The 15,798-nt window shown below is 47.2% G+C and overlaps 1 protein-coding gene across 1 annotated transcript in view; it reads left to right on the forward strand.

The window, feature by feature from the left end:
• Positions 1–15,798, forward strand: part of LOC128058509 (neuroendocrine convertase 2) — a 234,350-nt gene that overhangs the window by 201,328 nt on the left and 17,224 nt on the right. The window contains exon 8 of the mRNA XM_052650991.1: positions 3,509–3,684. Coding sequence (XP_052506951.1) covers positions 3,509–3,684 — 176 coding nt within the window. The remainder of the gene's footprint in view (positions 1–3,508; positions 3,685–15,798) is intronic.

Consider the following 15,798-nt stretch of genomic DNA (forward strand, 5'->3'; position numbering starts at 1 on the left):
CTGACTCTTTGCAACCCCATGGACTGCAGCGTGCCAGGCCTCCTTGTCCATCACCAACTCCCAGAGCTTGCTCAAACTCATGTCCATCGAGTCAGCGATGCTGTCCAACTTCAATTTTTTTTAAGTTTAATTATTTACATTTCTTATCCACTTATTTACTTTATAAATTTTGAAGAGTAAAGTTAATTTCCATTTTTTAAAATTTTAAACATGGCTGTCTCAGACAGTAAAGAATTTGCCTGCAATGCCAGAGACCCAGGTTCAATAACTGGGTCGGGAAGATCCCCTGGAGAAGGCAGTGGCAACCCACCCCAGTATTCTTGCTTGGAGAATCCCATGAACAGAGAAACCTGGTGGGGCTTCCACCAGGACCCCAAGTTCATGGGGTCCCAAAGAGTCGGACACGACTGAGCGACTAACGCACTTATCAAAGTAACTCTTTAAGAAGACAGCCTATTTCTTTCCTTAGTTTCAGCATTTAAACCAACGTTTGGCATCTTCAGTCAAAGGGATCGAGACAAAATAATCAAAACTGAAAAAGTCTTATACGATTTCACAAAGTCCAATAAATGGACATGAAATATAATGAACTCTTCAATTGATATTTCTTGCAAGTTTGTCAGATATTTACTTCTAGGAGTATTAAACATGCTCAAACTGCATCAAGCCTTTTGGGAGATACTGTCTCTTGCCTCCAGTCCCTTCCAGGACTCAGCAGTCATGACCAGGGGGTCTACCAGATGCCAGTCCTGCTGAGGGTGGGAGGATGCAGCCATGAGCCAGCAGACAAGATGCCTGCCTTCACACAGCTTCGAGTCTAAGGGGCAGACCCAGACCAGGAGCAAACAGACACAATAATATCAGATCATGATGCCAGGGGGATGATTCAAGGGTGAGTCCTGTAGCATCACTTCTGCGGAGCCCCTCAGAGCAGCCCCGGGAGGGGGCCAGGCCAGGTGGCATTGGCCTTACCTGCCTTCCTCTGAAGGCAGAGCAGGTAGGCTTATGCACCTGCTGTGGTCTCCGTACAAGCTCACCTTCCATAACAAGAGGAGAGGCAGAGGATTTAGCACAAATCCTTGGGCTGTGGAGGCCCTAGAGCCCAGGACTGCAATTGAGCAGTGCAGCAGGCAAGAGGCTCAGACTCTGAAAGGGAGGAGGGAACCGCCGAGTCACCACGAGTCATGATGGTGGGGACAGAAATGCTGACGTGCCTGTCGTCTTGCCATCACGTCGCATCAGCCAGCAGAGCATTTTGCAGATGCTAGGATGCTGAGTCCTGGCTCCCTGGGCTTCCCTGTTTCTCTCCCTTCCCCCGGCCCGGACTCGGTAGTTCCTAGACCATTGGACAGAGTCCCTCCCTAAAAACCCTTGGGTCACCCTGAGCCTTGGTCTTGGCCCCTAATGCTGCTGTTGCCTGCAAACATTAATCTGTATCTCATTCAATTCATGCATACCTCATTCCTCCCAGGCTTAATGAGATTAAAAGAATGCCCAGGCCCTGGCCCCTGAATACAAATGAGAACTTGGCTCCCAGCCTGTGGCCATCCCTGCCTAGATGCCAAGCAGTCAGAAGATGAACACACAACAGGCTGGCATTCTGGGTGGCACAAAGGCAGCCAGGGTGGGATGAAGAGGGAAAGAGGCAAAGGACAGGAGCTGCAGAGAGAGGGCAAAGGGCACCAGCTGGTGACAAGATTCAGGGGGGACAGTCCAGGCCCACTTTGGCCGGAGTTGAACTTCTCTCTTTCTGTGGAAGCAGGCTGCTCAGGGCTGGTCATCTGGGCACTGGATGACTTCAAGACCATCTGAGCCTTTTCCTGGCAGTGAATCCCGTCTCCCTACAAAGTCTCCCCCTTCACAAAGTGGATATGACTTAGGAGAAGAAGCTGTGCTATTCAGTTGATTCCGTAAACTGTTGGCCACCTTTGTTAAATAGGTTTTTTTTTTTTTCCTAATGGGCAGAATATAGTTGGACCAAGAGCAAAATGTGGAATATTGGATTTTCTATCCCTAGTGAAATGAACCGTAAAACTTAGCTTCTGGAAAGTTCAAACCAAAGACTATGCTTATTCTGTAGGAGATTTTTTTCCAGGAGAAAGAATGTTAACTAATAATTAGTTAACGCTGGCAAAAATGGTGACCTGATTTATGCGTAGGGGATGGAAAAGTCTGGACCTGTTATCTCTGTTTGGGGGAAAATCAACTAAACGGTGGCCCAGGCACGGTGTTTAGGAAATACTTTCCAGATGACCCTGTAATTGGCTTTAAGATAGGTAGCGCTGTTCCCTGCAACTAGAAAGGAAAATCAAGGCGGGCCTCTAACTTTGTTCAGCTCTCAGCAGTTAGTTCTCAGGAACTGTCTGTCGATTTTAGGAAGTGGTGTCATGTACACAGGTAGCCAACATACATGACTCTTCCTTCTTTAAGTTGGTGCACACACCACGTTTCAGGCTGGCCCTTGTGTAATAAAGTCCTCGGACCACTGGGGACAAGTAAGAATTGTGGGAAGCCAGGCTCCGCCTGTATACAGCTCAGGCCTTCACTCCAAATTCCAGTGAGAAGACTGACCAACACTCACCAACACTCTAGGCTCCTTGACTAGAAACAGTGTATGGAGCAGAGAACAACACTGCTTCCAACAGCCGATATTCTGAGGGTAACGGTGAAGGAACAAAAGCCCTTTCTGCTGGCTGCTGCTCAGTGAACCCCCAAGAGGTATTTTTTAAGCAGTCCCAGAGAGGGAGGGTGCTGTGAACCCCAGTTCCCCAGATGCTCAGGCCTGAGAACAGAGGACCTCTTCCTCCAGAGTCCCTGGACACACAGACACACAATCACACAATCAAAGAAAAGCTCCCAGCAGGAAGTCACTCCTTCCAGGCATCTGGGTAGCACAAACTTTACAAAGGTGACCCGGGGGGGAAAGGGGTGTCTTCTGCACCCATTTCAAATATACTTTAGAATTACCTCTTGGACATTTCTGTCACCCCAAAGCCCCTTCTCAGTTATGATGCAACTGAGAGTTCCTCTTAGACCTGACCCTCTTCTGCCCCCTGTCCCCTGAACTCTGCCCTCTGCCCTCTAGAATCTGTCCTCAAATATCTGAGAGCAATTGCCTCCTGCCACACTGTCATGCACAGTAGGTTTACTTCTCCTTTGAAAGGTGTCCTCCATCAGCCCCCCAGTCCCTTGGAGCAAGCTTCCACTTAGAAACTGGCCTCGTTTAGGAATTCTAGCAACCTTTGTCAAGGGTAAAAAATTGCCTCCCAATAGGAACATAAGAAAAGGGGTGGGTGAGGTGCAAGGAGATGGGGTGGGTGGTTCTGTGCACCTTCCTGACCCCCTGATCACCCCACTGTGTGAGGCTGCACTCAGGGTTGCCCCTCCAGGGCACAGGGACCTGTGGCAGACCCCTCAGCCACATCCAGGACCTAGCCCCCTTCCCCACCTTGTCTCCTGTGAACCCAGGACCCGCCCACAGTGCTTCCCTGCCCCCGCGTGTCCACAGGTATCCGGATGCTGGACCAGCCCTTCATGACAGACATCATCGAGGCTTCCTCCATCAGCCACATGCCTCAGCTGATCGACATCTACAGCGCCAGCTGGGGCCCCACCGACAACGGGAAGACGGTGGACGGGCCCCGGGAGCTCACGCTCCAAGCGATGGCGGATGGCGTGAACAAGGTAAGATCACTCCTGTGTCCTCACGGGAATGGGGCAGAATAGGACCGGGTGGGATGAGGTGTGTGGGGGTGGGGAATGGAGAGGAAGTAATGATGGAGTGGAACAAGGGGCAGGGTGGGGGTGGAGCTGGGAATTGACACCTTGTGCCATCGCTCAGGTCCTTTGAGAAACAGACCCCCAAATGGGGTTCAAGGTGCAGACTTATTGGAGGAGTCGCCTGTGAAAGACAAAGGGGGGCTATGAGGCCCTTCAGAGGGCGAGGCTACCCTGGCCCCTGCAAAGAGGAGTGGGGAACAAGGGTGTCGCAGAGGGGCTGGGTTAGCGCCCCCACCGTACAGGCATAGCTGGAAGCAGCCCCAGGAGATGGATCTTTGTGCAAACCAGGGGACTTCAGGGCACAGCAGGGGAGCTGCATCCAGCTGCTCCCTTGGCTGGACTCAGCCATCCATCCCAGGGATCAGCCCAGGAATGGACAGAGCCACGGAGAAGGGATCAAAGCAGCATCTCAAAGGGAGGCAGCCAGAGCCTTGGGGTCACTGAGCAGGTCAGCAGCCCCTGGGGAGGGGAAGGAGGTGACCTCTGGGATCTCAGGGCAGAGTCCACTGCTTCTTAACATAGCCAGGCACCGGGGCAGAGTCTCCCTGGGTTCAGGCCCCTGGCCTGCTGCTCAGGGTCTGAGTGTCTGTCCGAAGTGACCCGACCTCACAGCGTATCAGTGTGCCTGCCTGTAAAATAGTGACAATGGTGCATTTCTCCTGGGGTCACCATCAGATGTGAGATAGACATGAAAGTGTTGGGCCCTGGGAGGTGCCCTGCAAACCACCAGTTTGTCAGGGTCATTAGGGACCTTTAATCAACTGCCCCCAAACTCCAAGGCATAAAGCAGCAGGTTTCCCTAGGCTTGTGGACTCTGTGGTCCGAGAATTCAGATGGGATCGTGGGGAGAGACTGTCTCCGCTCCAATCCCTGGGCCTTGGCTAGAAGGCAGGGGACTGGATCTTCAGACTAGGTGTATCCACCTGTCCCTGAAAGGGACTGGATTACTCACCCTTGATCCCACTGCAGCCGCTCCTCAGGGCACTTGATCGTTTTGTCTAAGTCATCTTAGTCTTTTCCCAGGACTGGACTTGCCCTCGGGTTGATGTGGTGCCCTGTCCCCGCTCTTGGCTGGCCTGAGACGCCACGAAGGTCCCTGACACTGGAATGGCACAGTGTAGTATACAGAGGGGGTTACTGATAGCATTGGGTAGTGGGGCAGGAAGTGATGCCGCTACCCCATCTCAGTGCCCAGACCCTTAGGAGTTTACAGGGTGAGACTTCTGACATATAGACAGCTACTTCCTTATTGAGTTATTCACGGTGTGAAGGAGAGAGAAGGCTGCCCATCAAGCCCAGGATCAGGTGACAGCAGGGACCCAGGGGAACAGACCCCCCTCCCCATCAGACATGGATTTTCACTGAGAAGCATTTTTTTTGACACCCAGAGGCCAAGAGAGTCAAGGAGGAGGTGACATTTGGCCTCAGTCAGAATTTACAACGCAGATGGGCTCAGTGGGATACCTCCTGGGGCGGCTCCTGTCATTCTCCAGGAGCTTCTGAATGGCTCCATCACATCCCCGGGCAGGGGAGTTCTCTCTCTTCCATCTGCGATGTCCCCTGCTGCAATTAAAGAGGCTCTTTCAAGTGTGATCCTTCTGCAAAGCATGCCAAGTACGCCGAAACTTAGAGAAAAAAGATTGTTATGACTTACCGTCAGACAACAGCATGTAAATATTTTACAAAGTGGAGAGTGGTGAAAAACACACAGCTTCTCATTTGAATCTCCCTCAAACTGTGGGAAAGACTCTTTTCTTGTTTCAAGGTAAAAATATTTTTGGACAAGTTTACAGACTTGTGTGAGCAACGGGGTGTTACACATGAGCACAGCCTTTCTCCCGCTTACTCAGCTGTCTGGTCCAGTCTAAAGGAAAGCACCCTCTGAAAGATGATCTCTACCTAAACAAATTCCCTGGTAGCTCAGCTGGTAAAGAATCTGCCTGCAATGCAGGAGACCTGGGTCCGATCCCTGGGTTGGGAAGACCCCCTGGAGAAGGGAACGGCTACCCACACCAGTATTCTGGCCTGGAGAATTTAATGGACTTTATAGTCCATGGGGTTGCAAAGAGTAGGACATGACTGAGCGACTTTCACTTGGACCTAAACAAAGGTGTCAGACAATTACCTGTTCCACTAAAGCAGTTCTGATGCTTGTCTTTGAATTTTAGCATCTTACAGACAGGTTTGTTTCACCAATATCGTAATGATGAAAAGCAAGAAGAGGGACTTACCCCGGGGTTTGGTGGGAGTCTGCAGTGGACGTGGGTTCAATCCCTGGTTGGGGAACTGAGATCCTGTGGGTCGCATAGGGCGGCCAAATGCAAAAATAGATTAAAAATTTGTTTTTTAAAAAACAGGAAACAGAGGATAAGAGAACTTTTCAGGAATGTACCATGTGCCACAAACCACACCACTCCCAGTCATATGATACCTTCTTCTCACATGCACATCACCTACCTGGCTCCTTAGGGATTTAAGTCAGTGTTTCCTAAATTTGCTCAGTAAACACTTCAGGGAGGAAGCAAGGAGCAGGCAGGGAGGAAGAGAGGGAAGCCTTTCCCCCTTTATTTCCCGTCTTTCCTCTTTATAGTCTACATGCTGAATTTCCAGTAAAGACATTCTTCACATTACATATGAGAGTAGGTGACAGACAGAGATCCCTGAATTATGATAGCCAGGAACTGACTTCTCAGTTCAGGGTAACTCAGACACAGACCCTGAGACAACAGCTGAGTTCAAGTGGTTACTTTGGGAGGTGAATGGGACGCCAGAAGTGAGCGCGAGGTGTAACCTGGAAGAAAGGGGCCAATAAAGGATTTGTCTTCGAGTCAGCTACCACTGAAGCTGGGACCCAGCTTGGATTAACTGGAGCTTAATCCCACGGGAAAACTGGGAAACTTTGCATAACACACGCCAAAGCTAGCAGCACGGTAGCTGGCAGAAAAGTCAGTGGTTGAGGTGGTTCCCAAGTGGTACCTTCAGCCCAGAGGCAGGTGTGCAAGGCAGCCTTCAGCCTCTTGGGAGAAATCCCTTACACCAAGACCTGACTGCGCTGACATCTGCAGACCCCCAGTGCGCAAGAAGCCATAAGGTAGAAGGACTGTGGGCGACAACCACTACCATCTACCACAATCTCCAGAGTGCAGCTTGGGCAAAGCCTAGCTGAGCTTGGAGTCATCTTTCTCTGGGTAATAAAGGACCAACAACGTAATGCACTTGTTGGTTAGAAAAGGGTGTAGCCCTTGCAGAGAGACTGGTGGAGAACAAAGGGCTGTGGATACAGAGCACAGCATGTGACATCACTCTGACAACCAGAAGAGGAATTCAGAGACCACTGGAGGCTCTCGAATGTGACAACTGACTCACGAACTTCTTTTCTCATCTTAAGGAAATGTACCCAGGGCAACCCTGGCCCATCTTTGGCTCTGATGACTATACCCCAACCTCTTATTAATCACACCTCAGGGTTGCTACCAGAGGGAACACCTTAGGAATATTTAAAGATGAAGCCACAGAAAAGGTCTGAGGCCCAAATGAGGCAAAGCATTGAATGCTTATTTCCTGAGCATGGCAAGGAGGGTTGCAAAGAGCACAGACACAGGTCCCAGATCTTGGAACTGAATTGTACATGGGGTCACTTGCAAGACCCTGGCTTGAAAGGCACCCTCCAGGAAGTGGTGGTGGGGTGCGGGCCAGCTTCCCAGGGAGACAGTGCTTAATCAGGATGAGCAAGGAGCAGCCTGGTGACCCTGCTGAAATTTAATCAGAGCAGCGGGTGGACATGGAGATGCAAGTGCCGGGCCCCTGGCCACAATGACGCCTCGTGCCAAGGAGCTCTCAGGACTCCTCCCCAAGCCCTGATTAAGGCTCTGAAATGAAGGTTTCAGACAGAGGTTTCCAACTGAGTGGCAGCTGCTGCTGTGTGGAATGCTTATCACAGTTACAACCCCTCCTTTCATTTCTGAGAAGGAGAAACGGGAGCAGAAGCTGGTGGGTTTCTAGTGAGCTTTCCTAAGTGCCAGCCGGCCTCAGATGGAGTGGTCAACAACCCTGGTTGCTCAACGCTTTCCGGGTTTTAGCACTGAGAGCCCCACTTCCTGGGGACTCCCCAACTCTGGACAAACCAAGGCGGCTACCACTCCCCTTAAATAAGCCTTCTTGATGGTGGTGATTACCTGCACCCAGGGAGAAACCCAACTACCTGCTTCACAGACTGATGTGAATGTCAGCCTTCGACAGCCCCCATGACATCAGAAAGGCTCATCACAGTGTGTCTGGATCTTGTTAGAAAGAGACAGGATGGCCTAGGAGCCTGACCTCCAAGGTGGACGTACAGCAGGAGGAGCCATAGTTAGAGGCAACCGCAGGTGCAGTGAAACACAGGCTCGAGTGACGGCTACAAGCAGAGGCTACAGTGCCATCCTCGTCTGGCTTTCTTGGGACTCAGATACCCCACCCACTCCTGCTGAACTCCGAGGAACCCATGGGGCACCATGCAGACACTAGGGTCCTGTGGTCTGGCTGCACCTGCCCAGGTGTGGCTTCCTACCCATCACTAGCTGGCCTCTCCCAGTGCTGCTTGTACTTGGGACCTGATAGCACTGTGGGGGCTGTCCCAGGCCCCGTGCACACAGCCCAGATCATGGGGGAAGGTTCTCAGGGGTTTCCAGAGGCTGGGGGGGGGGGGGGGCTCCTTATCAGCTCACCCGTGGTTGGCCTTTCTCCCACTCCTTCAACTCCCACCTTGTACTCATGTGTGCTTCCTGAGGTCACCCCCAAGTCCTGGTCTCAGCAGCTGATTTTGAAGCCACATAAATTGGGACCAACCACTTCTCCCTATAGGTATGGCCTGCTGTTCTCTGGAAGTTAACCACGCTCCCAGGAGGGGACCACTCATCCATCATCCTCATTTAAAGCACTGTGTGACTTCACCCCACACCCCCAACACTCCATGTACAGAAAGGAAGTGAACAAAGTATGAAAACATAAAACAGCTACACAGAAATATAATTCAGTCCCTGATATTATGCCAGAGAGGGACTTTCTGAACATACAAGAGAGCATATTTACCCCCAATAAAGAGTAATAAATATTACTCATAAAACCTTTCAAAATTTCTGCAAGTCTGGTTATTGTCAAAGCTGATCAATAGATACATGGGGATTCATTATACTAGGTACTCTAATTTTTGTGACGCTTAATGTTTTTCAGATTAAAAGGTTTTTATTCACACTAAAAAGAAAAAAAAGGCAATTCAGTAGGTGGTTAAGTTGTCAAGAGTCAGAATATACATCTAGGGAAAAGTGAGAATAGGAACTGTGCTAATATTATACAAATGGTTACTTATGGCTCAGGATAAAATTTTCAGAGACTGCATTATACAGATGGGTTTTTCAGTTGGGGGGAGCCTGTTTTTGTACAGCATGCAGGATCCTAGTTCCCCAACCAGGGATGGAACCCTCACCCCCAGCACTGGACACACAGATTCCTGAGCCCTGGACCACCAGGGAAGTCCCCAGAGAGTTTTTTAAATGCTGTATGTTTTTAATGTTACATCTATATAAACTGGCTAACTGTATCAGTCAGGAGAGGCTCTCTGATGCTGCAATAACAAACAGCCCCCAAAGTTCAGAGGTTTGAAAGCACACAGGTTTTTACTCAATCAGTGACTCATCCATCAGTCAGTAGAAGGCTTTGCTCACCACAGTCTCCTGGAGGTCAGAGCTGATATCTGAAACATTGCTGCTTACTGTGCAGAGGGAAGGAAGAGCTCTGTGGGTCTGGCATTGGCCAGTAAATGGTTCAGGATATCTTACAGGATCCCATCCAACCACAAGGGGATGCTATCATGGGCCCAGACAGCAGGCAGCTAGAAATACTTGGCAATCAATTCAAAAGAACAATAATGTGCCCAGAAAAACTGCTCGGTGACCCAAGATGTAACCAGTGATCTTGTGAGGAAACATACAAATGTCAAAGGTATTTATGAGTAGTTTGAATATAATTCTTCCATGAACTGTGAGAACAAAAAAGCAGTACTTGTAAATCAATACATTTTTTATGTTATTTAAATTAGGTGTGAAAAAACAGACTAAAGTAATTAAAGAGAACATTTTCTACAAGTCAAAATGCAGGCAAAATACAAAAGAAAAGAGTACATCTACATATGTATATGAATACATATGCAATATTTGATGACAAAAATTTCGTTAAATTCTTTAATATAGGAAGAGCTCTAACAAATCAATTTTTAAAAAGATATGAAAGAAAAGATATGCATAGGACATTATCTTTGGAGACATGGTGCTTTGCTAAGGTATTTATAAAGAATACAAATGAGCAGTAAATGTAGAGGAAGAAAAACTCAACTGATAGTGAAAAAATACAAAACTCAAAACAGTGAGTTTTGTTTTTGTTCACTAAGTTGGCAAAACTATTTTTTTAATGATTCTAAATCTTGACCCAGATGGGCTGAATACTGAGTTCTTATGCGGTACTGATGAAAATATAGATTATTATTAAGCCTTATAAAACCAATAATATGGCACCAAGGGTCAAAAATCTTCAAACATTTGTTCCTTTTCACTCTACATTCCCTATTTTAAAGACTCTGCTTGAGGAAATAAATAGAAATACAAAGACATATATAGAATCATGTTCACATCAGCACTTTAAAACTTAGAAACAGCCTTCTATGTATATCTAAGAAAAAGAGTAAGTAAACTATGGAATGGCTATCTAAGAAGACTAATAAAAACTAAGAAGACTAATAAAAACTTATGGTATATAATTATGTAAGGAAATGTTAATGTAATTGTAAGTGAGAAATATATTTTAAGCAGGGCCACAAAGATAGATGGATTTTATGATCCCATTTTCATTCTTAAACCTGTTCTTATGCTTCGCATATATATATATATAACTGGCAGAAATCCACCAAATATTACCAGTGATTTTATATTCATGGAAGATTACATAGGATTTTTATTCTCTTCTTCACAGTCTAGATTCCAGTCATTCTACAAAGAATATGATTTTCATAATACAAATACAATGACTTTTTAAGTATATCTGTGTTCTATTAAGATGTCAAGGTGACTGGAAAATAAAAATTAGTGTAATTAAGTGTCTGGGAAAAGGCAAGCTGTATCAGGCTGGCTTCGTCAGTATCTGCAAGCAGATACCACCACTGGGCCAGGGCCTGGCGGGGGCGGTGGGGGACCACAACGGAGGGTAGTCATTCCTCCAGGTCACTAGGCATTGGGTAGGATGAAGGGACCAACTCACTTCAGCCTCAAGCTTCTCAGAGCAGGATTTCCACCTCCTGGCACAGGTGATGTGCTGAGAGTACACGGAGCCAATGTACCAGCCTTGAGCTGGAAATTTACATTAGCCAATGGTAAGCAATTTGTGCCATTATTTTTTTAATAATAATAAATTTTTATTATTTTATTTTATTTTTTATTTTAATTGGAGGCTAATTATTTTACAATATTGTATTGGATATTTTTACATTAAAAGTTAAAGCTTGTTACTGAGCCATGAAAGACGCTGGGATTCTTGGCCTCTGGAGGAGGGGAATTCAAGCCGGGGCCAGTGACAATGCTTGATCCCTCAGAGCTTTTGTGTAATAGAATTTCATTAAAGTATAAAAGAGATAAAGTTTCTGACACAGACATCAGAAGAGGGCAGAAGAGTATTCCCCTGCTAGTCTTTAGCCAGATGTTTTATAGCTACTGGGCTTCCCTTGTGGCTCAGCTGGTAAAGACTCTGTCTGCAATGTGGGAGACCTGGGTTTGATCCCTCGGTTGGGAAGATCCCCTGGAGAAGGGAAAGCCTGCCCACTCCAGTACTCTGGCCTGGAAAATTCCATGGGCTATGTAGTCCATGGCATCGCAAAGAGTCGGACGTGACTGAGCAACTTTCAGTCATTAGCTACTAGCAGTCTGCTAATTAGAGAAAGGGAATGTCTCAAAACTCAGAAGCTGGAACCAGGCCCTTCACCCACAACATGCATTTAGAGAATAACATTGGCACAAGGTGAGTCATCCCAGGCCATAAAACTATTGACATGAATCTTGAAGAAAGGCAGGTTTCCAAGTAGACATATAGTTTCATTAACATAGATTAGGAGAAAAATGTATGAGTAAAACAAACTGGTTTGTGGAGTCCTTATCGATTCTAAGTCTTAAGCGGAACCAACTTGAAGAAAGACAGAGTCTAGGGTAAATACATAGCTCATTCAGTTCAGTTCACTTCAGTCGCTCAGTTGTGTCCGACTCTTTGCGACCCCATGAACCACAGCATGCCAGGCCCCCCTGTCCATCACCAGCTCCCGGAGTCTACCCAAACCCATGTCCATTGAGTCGGAGATGCTATCCTGCCCTCAATCTTTCCCAGCATCAGGGTCTTTTCCAATGAGTCAGCTCTCTGCATCAGGTGGCCAAAGTATTGGAATTTCAGCTTCAACATCAGTCCTTCCAATGAACACCCAGGACTGATCTCCTTTAGGATGAACTGGTTGGATCTCCTTGCAGTCCAAGGGACTCTCAAGAGTCTTCTCCAACACCACAATTCAAAAGCATCAATTCTTCAGTGCTCAGCTTTCCTCGCAGTCCAACTCTCACATCCATACATGACCACTGGAAAAACCATAGCCTTGATTAGACGGACCTTTGTTGGCAAAGTAATGTCTCTGCTTTTCAATATGTTCTCTAGGCTGGTCATAACTTTCCTTTCAAGGAGTAAGCATCTTTTAATTTCATGGCTGCAATAACCATCTGCACTGATTTTGGAGCCCAGAAAACTAAAGTCAGCCACTGTTTCCACTGTTTCCCCATCTATTTCCCATTAAGTGATGGGACTGGATGCCATGATCTTCATTTTCTGAATGTTGAGCTTTAAGCCAACTTTTCACTCTCCACTTTCAGTTTCATCAAGAGGTTTTTAGTTCCTCTTCACTTTCTGCCACAAGGGTGGTGTCATCTGCATATCTGAGGTTATTGATATTTCTCCTGGCAATCTTGATCCAGCCTGTGCTTCCTCCAGCCCAGCATTTCTCATTATGCACTCTGCATATAACTTAAAGAAGCAGGGTGACAATATACAGCCTTGACGTACTCCTTTTCCTATTTGGAACCAGTCTGTTGTTCCATGTCCAGTTCTAACTGTTGCTTCCTGCCCTATATACAGGTTTCTCAAGAGGCAGGTCAGGTGGTCTGGTATTCTCATCTCTTGAAGAATTTTCCACAGTTTATTATGATCCACATAGTCAAAGACTTTGACATAGTCAATAAAGCAGAAATAGATGTTTTTCTGGAACTCTCTTGCTTTTTCCATGATCCAGCAGATGTTGGCAATTTGATCTCTGGTTCCTCTGCCTTTTCTAAAACCAGCTTGAACATCTGGAAGTTCATGGTTCACATATTGCTAAAGCCTGGCTTGGAGAATTTTGAGCATTACTTTACTAGCATGTGAGATGAGTGCAATTGTGCAGTAGTTTGAGCATTCTTTGGCATTGCCTTTCTTTGGAATTGGAATGAAAACTGAACTTTTCCAGTCCTGCGGCCACTGCTGAGTTTTCCAAATTTGCTGGCATATTGAGTGCAGCACTTTCACAGCATCATCTTTCAGGATTTGAAAGAGCTTAACTGGAATTCCATCACCTCCACTAGCTTTGTTCATAGTGATGCTTCCTAAGGCCCACTTGACTTCACATTCCAGGATGTCTGGCTCTAGGTGAGTGATCACACCATCATGATTATCTGGGTCATGAAGATCTTTAAAACCCATTAGTTAGCTCAAGGTTTAAGAAAAGTTAAGTTCAGGTGGAACCAGGTATCTTCGTGGCAACACAGAATTTTAAGAGAAGCCCCGTTTTAATTTTGTATAGAGAAGGGAAAAAATCTGACACTAGATTAAGTGAGATAAAAATGCCTGCCGCTTAAGAGAGACAAAAAATGTGTGACACTTGCAGCCTATTCCCTCTGGCTGGAGACCCTTAGCCTTCCTGCCTGTGACTCTCTCAAACACTACAGAATCCATATGAACTTTTAAGAAACTGGGCCCTGTGAAAGGCTGCTTTAGGCTATTCTCTTAAAATCACTGCCTTTGCCAACAGGTTAGAGCAAAGACTCAGCCTCTGTACTGTTGACACTTAGTCCCCCTCATTCTTAGTTGTAGCTGGTGGGGGCAGGGGGAGAGGCAGAGGGCTGTCCTCTGCGTTAAAAGTTTAGCATCCTTGGTCTCCACCCACTAGATGCTGGTAGTGAGCACCAAAATGCCTCCAACTGTGCTAAATGCCCCCTGCGACACAAAATCACCCCTGGTTGAGAACATCAGTGGTGAAATACCCTCAATAGTGCCTCGGTGACAAATTCTCATTTCGTGAAATCTTTTAAGAGAGATGAATCCCACTAACCTCCAAAGACTAATACAAAGAGAGAATTCAAAGTGGAGTTGCACCACATCTTAAATTTCATCTAAATGCACTTGCCTTAAAAAAAACGAGGGGAAAAAAAAAAAAGAGCAGAGGGGTAGGAGAGGCAGAGAAGATAATTCCAGCCTAAACCAGATAAACACGGAGGCAGGTAGACAGCCAGTCTCCTCCAAGCACGTGCTGCAGAGTAAGGGCGGGAGACCCCGGCAGGCAGCCCACCCTGCGCAGTGCAGGCTCCTAGGCCACCTCCTGCCTAATCTCTGGGTGACCCTCACACCCCAGTTGGGGTTTAGTAAGTAGTAAGTACTACTTACTCCCTGCCCAGCTTGGCAGAATCTGTGATTAAGTCCCAAACGACACAGTGCATCTGTCGGGACCAAGTTAAATATGTAAGTTAACTTGGGGAAAACCAACAACCCTGTGATGCTGTCTTTCTCTCCACTGGTCATAGTCTCATCTGTGTCCCTCCGCAGAATTTCAAAGTCCTACTTAGCTCTTTTGTTTGTTTGTTGTGTTTCTTCTTACGTGTTTTGTCTTCCCCGTGGCTGGTGTGAACGGTATCGCCACACAGGACAGCTGTAAGGATGCAGTGAATGACAATGTAAGGTATTCAGAGTGGTCCCTGCTTCACACTAAGTGCCCTAGAAGCGTATGCTGGGATTATCATCCTAATTTCTCCCCTGTACCTGCCAACTGATTGTTTGAATGTGAGTCCCAGTTGCTCTGTTTCAGTTTCATCCCAGCTGTGGTTCAGGTGAAGCTGGGGAGCAGAACTGGATCTTGGGGTGTCGTTTAAACAGGACAGTGTGGTGTGCCAGTGACAGACCCATCCCACAGTCAGCTCTCAGCCGTCTTATAGATGCCCCTTCCCCACTCAACTGCTCCCAGAACTAGGGGCTTCTCTTTAGTGGCCCATCTTGCCCAGAAGTCAGGGACTATTTGCTACTGATACCCAATCATTAGAAGCAACAATATAATTATTATCGCCCTTATAAACACACATACACAAACAGCTTAGGAAAATGAAGTTTAAAATTCCTAGCAATCAAAATATTCCTGTGGGTTAAGTCTTACAATCCAAAACAAAGCTAATGTTTGCTGCTGACTCTTCAGAAGCATGCTGATACTGCTCTCTGTGTATCAGGGAGCAAAGCCACATAACAAACTTCCCCAAAACTCGGTAAGTAACAACCACTTAACTCTGATCTACAGGTCAGCTGGGTTGCTCTGCCAACCTGGACCATCTGTGGGGAATCTCAGGTGGCCTCACTCATGCATCTGTGGTCAGCTGGAGGGTGAGCCACAGACCGCCTGGTCTAGGGTGGCCTCCCATGTGGGGTCACTGTTAGCTGTGGCAGTGAACCTGACCAGGCTGTCTGTCATCAGCCGCACGCTAACTCAGGTTGATTCCCATGGTCTCTGAGGGAAAGTGGACATGGGTTGGGCTCCTTAAGACTCATGCTTAGAATCAACCCAGCACCACTGTCCACCACATCCTGTTTGCTGAAGCAAGACAGGAAGCCAACCCAGACTCAAGGGTGGGAAACAGGCCCCTCCCCTTGGTGGGCAAGGCTACAAAC

The sequence above is a fragment of the Budorcas taxicolor genome, chromosome 13, assembly GCF_023091745.1.
Source record: "Budorcas taxicolor isolate Tak-1 chromosome 13, Takin1.1, whole genome shotgun sequence".
Lineage (NCBI taxonomy): Eukaryota > Metazoa > Chordata > Mammalia > Artiodactyla > Bovidae > Budorcas > Budorcas taxicolor.